We start from the raw sequence: 11,383 nt of genomic DNA on the forward strand, positions 1-11,383 counted from the left end.
AATCCGTTTATCCAACCCATACTTCTTTAACTTGCTGATATTGTGAAACCTGATTTTTGTTTTAAAAACATAATTGCAGAATTGATTTTCCCAAATCTGTGATGTTTTTAATTTTGGGTGAAAAATAAAGTCTGCTTTTTGGCTATGACCACTTTGGTAATCTTTTTAATGAACATTTTGCAATATGTATATATATATGTGTGTGTGTTACCAGAGAGGCAGAGAGAGACACACACACACACACAGAATTATTTCTTTTCAAATCCTTCAGAACAAAAGCAACTTTTAAATGCCGTGATTTTTCACAAGGCTGGATTTTCACTTTTTAACTACATCCACTTGCAGCATACTGCCCTATTCCTTGGGGAAAACTCCTTATTTGAGTCGATTCTAATACACTGGGAAACCCATTTTCTTTACTTTCTCAATTTTGGGAAGGAGTTTGTTAAACTAAACACTACCATCCCAATTCTCCCTGCTTTGCACCTTGTGGAACCGTTTACAGCTGTGCAAACTGATTGCAAGGAATACTGGGGTAATTGAACAAAGCTACATTCAGGTCGCTTTATAAACTTACTTTGCAAAAGTTTAAAATCTGCACAAATTGCAAGACAGCAATGCCAAATTTGACATAAAGGAACAGGTCTTCTGGGAAGAACTTAACTTTGAATTTCTTCCTCTGAAAGCACCAGTATCTCTTGCCTGACTTAAATGACTACATCAATCTGGTGGAAGCAGCAGAAGATTCATACAAGCCGCTAGGACAGATACAGATCAGCCATGTTGTTAAGTGGGCTGACGAAAGTAAGTGATGTCCAGGCATGGAATTAATATCGTGGAATTGGGATGCTTTACTGAACTGGGAGAAGTAGACTCACGAGTAGATGAAGCTATGCCAAAGATTTGATGCAAGTTTTCCTGCACCCATTCTGTAAGCGATCACTTGTCTGCAGCTTTTATATAGCACAGACTCCATAATATCTAGGCAGTGAGATTAAGGAACTTGAAACGGTACCCAGAATAAATAAAATTGAGACCACCACTGAAGCAAAAGTAGCCCACATTATGGATATCAGAAGAAGGCAATTATTCACAGCGGTCTTTAAAGACGATGGGATTTTTATCCCACTGAGCTGAGATATTCTAATGAAAATAGATACTCAAACTCCACTGAAATCCCATTGGAAATCCCAGCATTCAAGAGGAGTAGAATCAGGACAATAGGTCCACATTTGCAAAGTTCACTAAAGGATTTAAATACGTCATTCCTTATTTGGCTTTAAAAATCTCGGCAATGGTGCATAACTCGTAGACCGCTCCGAGGAAAATAAATGAGAATTACGATTGACGTCACCTGAGGATTTTCAACCAGAATGCCCAGGGTCTCTAGGGGCCCACTGTGATTCTCAAAATCATCTAGCTGGCTTACTCCCATGCAAATGAATGAGTAGAGGTGCCTAGGTGCTTTTGAAAAGCACAAGAGGTGCATAAGTACCTTAAAAATCTAGCCCCTTGCATTTTATATGATTACATTTCACAAATTGGGTTTTGGCTGAATTATAATTCTGCTCTGTTCAGCCAAATGTTGTGTTTCCTATCATAGCCGTGGGGATATTTACCGTTCATTCTCCTTCAGAAAATCCTCTTCACAGACCTTCACTGGCTACCTAATGGTTTCTGCTGTTCTTCTTTCCCTGTGTACGCTCATCGTGACATGAGAAACATCTTCTCTTCTTGAAAGAATGGTCTCGGGCATCCTGTTACATATCTTATACAGGGTCATATGCTTTGTCTTGCGCTAACCCATTGGGGTTAATTATGTTGGTGATATTTCAGAGTGTTATTTCTAAAATTAACAAATTAAGATTCTAATTTCAAAGGGAATATTTGTCATTCGGCTTTCTGCCACTCCCCAGGAAGCCTCAGCTTTCCTCAAAAGGATTTATTTTTATCACAAAGTTCATAACTCCAAATTGACTCTTTTTTTTTTGGCCATTGGTTTTCCATTTGTGTGGGGTCCGAAATGTTGTGTTTTCAGCAGTTTCTCTCATTTGTCTTTAGCTGTCAAGTGCAGATTTCTTGATTTGCAAGTTTTCTTTCACTGGACACACATTTTTCACTAGAGATGTTGACTCAAATGAAAATAAAGTCGTTTTTGGTTGTAATTTTCAGCAGACGACTAAAACCTCCAACCAGTTTTGGCAGTCTTGCGGGTCAGATAAAATCCGGCTTGTGAGACAGGGAGGGTTTATTTGGAAAGGAGGGGAAAGTAAATTAGAGGTGCAGCAAAAATGAAACAGATCTAAGTGTTCCTGTCTCAGAACAGGCGCTGCCATGTCGTCCAATTAAGAGGGTGAGACAACACCTCATAGAATCATAGAAGACGAGGGTTGGCCGCGACCTCAGGAGATCATCTAGTCCAAGCCCCTGCTTTAGCAGGACCAACCCCAACTAAATCATCCCAGCCAGGGCTTTGTCAAGCTGCACCTTAAAAACCTCTAAGGATGGAGATTCCACCACCTACCTAGTTCACCCACTCCAGTACTTCACTGCCCTCCTAGGGAAAAAGTTTGGGATATTAGGAAACATCTGGGGCTGTAAAGGCTCAGCAAAAATCTGAGGGGAAAGAGATCCGATGAGTTAGGGCTGCCAGGGACTGGAGACGGGAAAAGCTCCAGAGAGCAGAAAGCTCTGCAGAACACCAGCATGCTGAAGGTGATGAACTTGGCTTCGTTGAAAGTATCAGGCAGTTTCTGGGCTAGGAAGGCAACCGTGAAGCTGACAAGGGCCAGAAAGGCCGTGTAGCCCAGGACACAGTAGAAGGTGGTATTTGACCCCTCATTGCATTGCACTAAGATCTGACCAGTCTCTGATTTCATGTCCAAGTCGGGGAACGGGGGAGCTGTTCCCAGCCAGACAGTGCAGATCCCAACTTGGACAAGGGAACAGGAACTGACGACGGAACTGGCCAGTCTTTTCCCCATCCACTTCCTCATCCTTGCTCCTGGCTTTGTGGCCTTGAAGGCCAGAACCACAGTGATGGTTTTTGCCAGCACAGAAGAAACGGAGACTGAGAAGATGATACCAAAATCTGTTTGTCGGAGAAGGCAGATCACCTGCCCAGGCCGGCCAATGAATATCAAGGTGCAGAGGAAGCAGAGCAGGAGGGAGGTGAGAAGAAGGTAGGTGAGATCCCGGTTGTTGGCCCTCACTATGGGAGTGTCCTGGTGCTTAATAAACATTCCTAGCACCCAGACTGTGAGAAGAGAAAGTAAAAAGCGCAAAAGAAGCCAAAACAAATCCCAAAGTTTCTTCATAGGAGAGGAAGTTTGCAGTCTTAGGGATGCATTTATCTTGTCCCTGTTTGGATCCTGATGTTCTGGGCACCTATCACAATGATCCACATCTGAAAGAAAGAAAATGATGTCTCCTTATCTCAGACACATCACATTGTTTCCCTCACACAAATCAGTTTAGCCAGTGTCCAACCAAATGAAATAAACCATTCCCTACATATTAGGTGGTCAAGAGGGAATGACATCAGAGAAAGGGATACTCCAGTGATTATTGTGTTTAGATAGATAGATAGATAGATAGATAGATAGATAGGTAGGTAGCTAGATAGATAGATAGACAGTGTAACTCCACTTAAATCAATGCAATGATGCTGGGGATATATTTCACCTAGTCAGCTCTCACAGAAAAAATGAACCACATTGAAAATAAGTATTTCCTGCTGGATATTACATGGGATGGAGGCTGGCACAACTGAGTAAGAGAGCTTTAAACTAAGGACTTGGGGGAGATGGTTGGGAGATGCCCAGCTAATCTCCACACCTGCTTTTAGCATTGAGAGGGAGGAAAATGAAGTAAGAAAGGACACAGAAGTGGGGAGCAGAATGGACATGAAGAGGAAGGGCAGTGTAGATACCAGTCTAATAGGCGATATTGGCAGTAGAATGGCAGGTAAGGAACATGAGCGAAGCCAAACAGCAAAAATTAAGATGTTTGTACACCGATGCGAGGAGCCTAGGTAACAAAATGGGGCAACTAGAGCTACTGGTAAAGAAAGTGAAACCAGATATTATAGGGTTAACAGATACATGGTGGAATGGTAGTCACAACTGGTATACAAGTATTGAAGGGGATGTGCTGTGTAGGAAAGAGAGATATAAAGGCAAAGGTGGTGGAGTAGCACTGTATATCAATGATGAGGTAGACTGTAGCAGAAGGGTGATGATTGGTTGAGTTACTGCTGATGTCACGGTGGCCACAGTTGTGAGAGACCCGGCCCTGTCCGTTCTAAATCCTAACAGTCAACTGCAACCCTTGCTAATAACTTGGCAGAAAAAAATAGTTGAAAGACCAGCCAAAAGCAAAACACCTCAGGTAATTTGAACATCTAGGTACAGGCCTGTATGATAGAAAGTTATGTGAGAAAGCATAGTTATTGATTCCCAGGTTTATATGATTGCATCTAATGTACGTTCGACAGGAAGCCTTATTCAGTTGTAAGCCATGCTCCAACATTTCAATGGGTTAAAATGTCATGCTAATGGAGAGCTACTGATTTTTGAAATGCACCTTTTAAAAACACAGTCATTTAAATAAAAAGTAAATAAACAATCACTAGGAAAACACGCTAAACTCCATTAAGGGCACATGAACACACACAAAACTCAGGAAAGGGACCAAGCTAAGACTGCATGCTAATACTCTTTGGCTGGAAGTTAGGAGATGGTTTCTAACGAACATAAGTACAAGGTTCCAAGGTCAGAAGGGACCATGGAGATCGAAATGTCTGACCTCCTCTGTAACACTGCCTATCAGAAGAGTGAGTTTACGGAACAGTCTCCCAATCGGATGGAGCTCGCTAATTTTATGAACGGGGGAAAGCCCCTTCCAGTCATGTGTCCTATGTTCTTTTGTGCAACCTTAACTCTGCTGTCCTATAGCACTGGCTCCTTTGTGAATGTCCACCACAGCCCTCTATCCTGGTTTGAACATGGGAAAGAGAAGCCAATTATTATTACCCTGCCTCTCTGCTTACTGGGTTTAATGGTAGAGTTTGAAAATTTCCTGAGAGAAATTAGATTTTTTCTGGATGGTGCAAATCCTGAGCCTCTGATTTATCATTCAACCTTTCCTCAAGGCAAATTCCCTTTAAAGTCAGTGGGACTTTGTGGATAAAATACTTGCCCCGGGTAGGTTAGCTGGAGTTTGGCTGAGTAAATACTGAGTAAAACAAGAATAGTTATTGAGTAGAGAAAGTCAACATTTATCCTGATACTTTTTAAATAGCCAGGCAGCAATCAAGAATTTCGCAGAATATTGATGGTGACTTTCCACACTTGATTTTTTTTTAAATAAAACTATTGGGCAAATATTGTAAAAAAAAATATATGGCCACCTACAATATCATGTCAACTTCAGGGCTTCCTAGAAGGATAGAAGGGGTTTCCCATTGCTGTAGGGACTCCATCTCCCTAAGTGATGGTGGCTAGGTCTACAGAAGCATTCTACGGTTGTTCTAACCGTGTCTTTGCCAGGGTGAGGTCAGCCACCCCGACAGCTGTAGTTATGTCAAAGAAGTATTAGCATTACAGGGCTTATGACACAAAGTTGACTAGTTCTAATTCAGTCCACACAAGCAGATCTTGGTCAGTGTCACCACAAATCCTACCATGCTTCCGTAGCTGAACGAATCCCATTGCTGGCATCTGTAGGGTAAATCCATGGCCACATTTGAACTATACGGTTATTGTTATGGTTATTGAAAACTTCAGTTTCTACTTCCCATCCAAACTCCTTTAGGAGCTTTGTCCATTCCTGCTCAGCAACAGCAAAAGACAGAGCCACTTAAAATACAAGGTGAGCTATTAGTCAGGGTAGGACTTAAGGGTGCAGAACTGAACAGTTCTTATTTTACCCAGTAGAGGGACAGTTCAATGTAGCTCTGTAAAATAAGAGTTATTGATGCTAATCAAAACCAAAATGAGCAGCCATATATGTTGAAGCCAACTCATCAATGACTTCGGTGATACATACATATTAATTATTACAGGAGTTGACAGATTTACTTTTAAACATACTCAGGGTCTCTCATATCTATCTATCTATCTGTCTATCTGTCTATCATCACTAGACAGTGGTTGTCCTTCTCTGTGCTATGAAATATTCTGACGCAAAGCCCATTGAAATAACTGGAAAGACTCCTTTATTGGTTTAAGCCCTGAGTGACTCTCAGCTATGATTAAAAGAGATTTTCCCCCATATGTAGGGTAGGAAATAACCGGGGATGGTCAATATTTTTCCTCCAGAACTTTTTTTAAAAGATAATTGGGTTTTTGGTGAAGCAAACATTTTTGCAGAAAGTGTCTGCTTTCCTTACAAAAAATGTAATCAGTTTTCGTTTTGTTTTCACTAATAGTACTTTATTTTTTGTCAGGAAACTAAAAACCCTCCAACTGATTTTTGGGGGCAGGTGGAGGGGGCAAAAATTAGGTTTTCAGCTAGACATTCTTGGGTTTTGAAACAGAATGTCAGTATTTTCCTTGAGGGGGAAAAAATCCCAGTTTCCAGCTCACTCTAGAAATAACTATGGGCCAAAATCTGAGGTCTGTGCTGAGTGAGAGGTAAGTCTGTGTTCACACAAAATTTCACAGAAGTCAGAGTGGTTAAGTGCACATTCACAAAGAGATCTGTTGGGTGCTGTTAGAAATAACCAAACAGGTTCTCAGCCTTTGGTGGCTAAGATCAAGCGTAGAATCCACCGGACCCCCACCTCCTGGAAGAAAGCCATGACGGTCCTGGTATATAAGAAGGGAGAGAGGGACGACCCCAGCAACTGGAGACCCATCTCTCTCTGCTCCACCATGTATAAACTCTACGCCAGCTGCCTGGCCGCCAGGATCACGGACTGGGCCATGGGAGGAGGTGCCGTCAGCTCCGTCCAGAAGGGCTTCATGTCCTGCGAGGGGTGCTACGAGCACAACTTCATCCTCCAGTCCGTCCTCCAAACGGCCAGGCGGGACCGCCGGAGGTGCGTCATGGCGTGGCTGGACCTGGCCAACGCCTTCGGGTCCATGCCCCACCAGCACGTCTTCACCACCCTGGAGGAGTTCGGGATGCCCGGAGACTTCCTCCAGCTGCTCCGGGAGCTGTTCGACGGGTGCACCACCACCATCCGCTCGACCGAGGGGGAGACGGCGGAGATCCCGATCCGGAGCGGGGTAAAGCAGGGCTGCCCCCTCAGCCCCATCATCTTCAACCTCACCATGGAGCCGCTCATCTGAGCCATCTCCAACGACCCCCGAGGGTTCGAGCTCCACGGCAAGAAGGTCAACATCCTGGCCTACGCAGACGACCTGGTCCTCGTAGCCAATGACCCCGAGAGCCTTCGAGGCATGCTGGACGCCACCAGCCAGGCCGCCGACTGGATGGGCCTGCGCTTCAACGCCAAGAAATGCGCGTCCCTCGACGTCGACGGCGCCAACAAGGCCTGGGTGCAGGCGACCTCGTTCGGGATCCAGGGCGACCACGAGGAGGGCCAGGCATACCAGCACCTGGGCATGCCCACGGGCTTCCGTGTGCAGCAGAACCCCGAGGACACCATCCAGGAGACCCTGCGGGACGCCTCCAGGATCGACGCCTCCCTGATTGCGCCGTGGCAGAAATTCAACACCCTGAACACTTTCCTGATCCCCCGCATCTCCTTCATCCTGCGGGACTCGGCCGTGGCGAAGGTGCCCCTCAACAAAGCCGACGGCCTCATCAGGCAGCTCGTGAAGGGGTGGCTGTTCCTCCCCCAGAGGGCCAGCAACGAGCTGACCTACATCGGCCACAAGCAGGGGGGCGCCAACGTCCCACGCATGGGTGACCTCTGCGACATCGTGGTCATCACCCAGGCCTTCCGCCTGCTGACCTGCCCCGACGCCACCGTGAGCGCCATCACAGCGAAGGCCCTGGAAGAGGCGGTCGCGAAACGGATCCGCCGAGCGCCCACCAGCGACCACATCGCCACCTACCTGAGCGGCTCCCTGGAAGGTGAGTTCGCGCGGGACGGAGGCGACATCTCGTCCCTCTGGACCCACACCCGCAACGCCACGCGGTGCCTGCGTAAGCGCATCGGCTGCCGCTGGACGTGGTGCGAGGAGCGCCGGGATCTGTCGGTCCTGGTGCCAAGGATCAGAGCCGACGGCCACACCATCGTCACCCCCCGTGCCCGGGGCGTGCTGGAGAGGTGCCTAAAGGCGTCCGTCCATGCGCTGTACCTTGAGAGCCTGAAGAAGAAGCCCGACCAGTGAAAGGCCTTCGAGGTGACCAGCAAGTGGGATGCCAGCAACCACTTCCTGGCAAGCGGCGGCTACACCCGGTTCGCGGACTGGCGGTTCATCCACCGGGCGTAAGAGGAAAGCAATTCATCACCCTCCTCTTTATCCACCTTTTATATACTTGAGGACTATTATCATGTTCCCTCTCAGTGTTCTCTTCTCTTCTAAACAAATTCAGGGTTTCTTTTTCAATCTTTCCTCTTAGGTCATGTTTTCTAGACCTCTGATAATTTTTGCTGTTCTCCTCTAGACTTTCTCCAATTTGTCCGCATCTTCCCCGAAATGTGATGCCGATAACTGGATGTAATATTTCAGCTGCGGCCTTATCAGTGCTGAGTAGAGTGGAAGAATTACTACTCGTGTCTTTCTTACAGCACTTCTGCTAATACACCCCAGAATAATGTTAGCTTTTTTTGCAACAGCATTACAGTTTTGACTCATATTTCATTTGTGATCCACTGTAGTCCCCCAGGTTTTTTTCTGCAATATTCCTTCCTAGGCAGTCATTTCCCATTTTGTATTTGTGCAGTTGATTATTCCCTCCTAAGTGTAGTACTTTGCATTTGTACTTATTGAATTTCATCCTATCTATTTCAGACCCTTTCTTGACTTTTCAAGATAATTTTGAATTCTAATACTGTCTTCCAAAGCTCTTGTAATTCTTCCCTGTTTCGTATCATCTGCAAACTTTATACGTGTAATCTCCATGCTATTTTCAACATTAACAATCCAGCGAGCTTCTCAGCCAGTTCTTTTAAAACTCTCAGGTGCAAGTTATGTGGATCTGCTGATTTAAAAATGTCTAACTTTAGTAGCTTTTGTTTAATATCCTCCTGAGATACTAGTGGAATAGAAAGAGTGTTATCATGTGGCGACTACATCATCTATTCCCCCCTCCCTCAAATACAGAACAGAAATACTTATTGAACACTTCTGTCTTTTCTGCATAATTATTCATTTTACCATTTCCATATGGACCAACTGGTCCAGTAATGGACCAATACCATTGTTAGGATTTTTTTTGTTCTTAATATACTTTAAAAACACCTTTTTGTCCTCAACTCTGCTGGCCACAGATTTTTCCTTGTGTTCCTTTGCTTCCCTTATCAATTTTCTACAATTCCTAACTTCTGATTTATATTTATGACTATCAATTTCCCCTTTCTTGTATTTGTTTTTTAATATTATTATTATTATTATTATTTATTATTATTTATCCATCTTCACTTCCCTTCTGAGTCAGGCCAGTTTTTTTAAACTTTTATTGTAGCTTTTGGGGCATCTATTATACCATTCTTAAATAATTCCCAATTATCATCCACATTTTTCTGATAAAATTCTTCCTCCCAGATGATTAGGCTCATATTTAATAGGACTCACCATCTGCAGAGGCTGTACCTCACGAGTGAACTGACTCAGAGAGGTCTCAGAAATCTTGGATCGGTTCTTTCATCCCATATAAGCCCATTGTGTGATCAGGAAGTGTTCAGGCAACAATATGGATGCTGAGCTAGCTGCCCTGCTTCTCTGTTCCTGAACTCCCAGTATAGATCTTCGCTCTGACTTGGATTCTGACTCCTGATCCATTCCTGGATCTCTGGACCCAATAACTGGTACTGACCCCAGCCTGATTCTTAGCTGTGTCTCTGTCCCTAACCCTCAGCTTCAGTCTTCATCATGGCTTACATTCTGGGATCCCACACTCCTACCACTAGTCCTGTCTACCTTTGCCCAAGATACTACCCCTTAAGCTACAATTAATTTTTAGGTCTCTGGTCAATTCCTCTTTTTGTGTTGAGAATAGGTGTAATACAGAATTCCCCCATGGTGGAGGCAAAGCTTTTGGAGAGATACCCCTTTCTCTGTATGTACTGAGAGGCTTAGTGCAGGGAGCAAACGATAGGGTCTTGGGTCCCGTCAATTGCCCAAACGCAATTAAGAAGCCCCATGGATGCAAAGCCATCAATAATCTCCTGAGCATTACCAAACTTTATAACCTGGTGCATCGGCGTGTTTTGCGTAGCAGCACGCACCTGCCTGACAATGGCCACGACAGTTCATCTTCTCCCGTCAAATTGACTAGCCACCAACTGATAGGACTAGGAAGTGGCCAGCTTCCCATTGGCAATGGCAACCTTTTTCTCAAGAGAACGGGAGTCCACGTGTCAGGGCGCTGCAGCTGTAGCTCCACAGTGAGCTCGGCACAGATCTCAAAAAAAAAAAGTTGCCTGAGTCATCCTAAAATTCTGCTGCCACTGCTGATCATCCCACATCTGCAGAATGATCCTTTCCCACCAATCAAGGCTGGTTTCCTGAGTTCCAAAATGACACTGCACTGTATAGACTATACGGTCTTCATCTTGGCTGATATGACCAATGGGGGGTGTTATTGGGAAGTTTGGGGGTGGTAGGGAAATCCTTGTCAGGGCTTCCCATCCTGGTCAGCACCAGAGGGACCACTGTGATCTGGAAGGTTCCGGACAGTCGGGGAGTGAAGGTCAGGGCCCAGAAGGTTCCAGGTGGTCGGGGAGGGAATGTTGGCCGGGACCCGGAAGGTTCTAGGTGGTCGAGGAAGGAACTTTGGTCGGAGATGGAAGGTTCTGGACTGTCAGGGAGGGATGGTCAGGGCCCAGAAGGTTCCAGTCAGTAGGGAAGAGAAGGTCGGTGCCTGGAAGGTTCCGGATGGTAGGGAAAGGAACGTAGTTCGGGGAACAGAAGATTCCGGGACAGTTGGGGAAGAAACGTTGGTTGGGGCCTGGAAGGTTCCAGGTGGTCGGGGAGAGAATGTCGGGGCCTGGAAGGTTCTGTGGCCATTGGTACAGAAGGTTCCAGAGCGACTGAAGAGAGCAGGGGAGGGAAAGGGTGATGGCAGCTACAAGAACAGTAGTGGGGAGTGGTAGATACGCTGGAGGGTCGGGGTAGGACACAGAGTGACCTAGACAAATGGGAGGATTGGCCCAAAAGAAATCTGATGAGGTTCAACAAGGACAAGTGCAGAGTCCTGCCCAAAAGAATCCCATGCACAGCTACAGACTGGGGACCGACCGGCT

At 45.6% G+C, this 11,383-nt stretch overlaps 1 protein-coding gene across 1 annotated transcript; it reads right to left on the reverse strand.

The window, feature by feature from the left end:
* Positions 1-2,546: 2,546 nt before the first annotated feature.
* LOC137156619 (vomeronasal type-2 receptor 26-like) lies at positions 2,547-3,242 on the reverse strand. The gene has a single exon (XM_067553495.1). It carries the CDS (start codon positions 3,240-3,242, stop codon positions 2,547-2,549), a length of 696 nt encoding a protein of 231 aa, XP_067409596.1.
* Between the last annotated feature and the right edge of the window lie 8,141 nt (positions 3,243-11,383).

The sequence above is a fragment of the Emydura macquarii genome, unplaced genomic scaffold, assembly GCF_026122565.2.
Source record: "Emydura macquarii macquarii isolate MOO-44397 ecotype Brisbane River unplaced genomic scaffold, CSIRO-AGI_Emac_v2 contig_1454, whole genome shotgun sequence".
Lineage (NCBI taxonomy): Eukaryota > Metazoa > Chordata > Testudines > Chelidae > Emydura > Emydura macquarii.

Coding starts and splice junctions, on each gene's coding strand:
- LOC137156619 (XM_067553495.1), bottom strand. CDS start 3,242: ATGTTTATTAAGCACCAGGACACTCCCATAGTGAGGGCCAACAACCGG.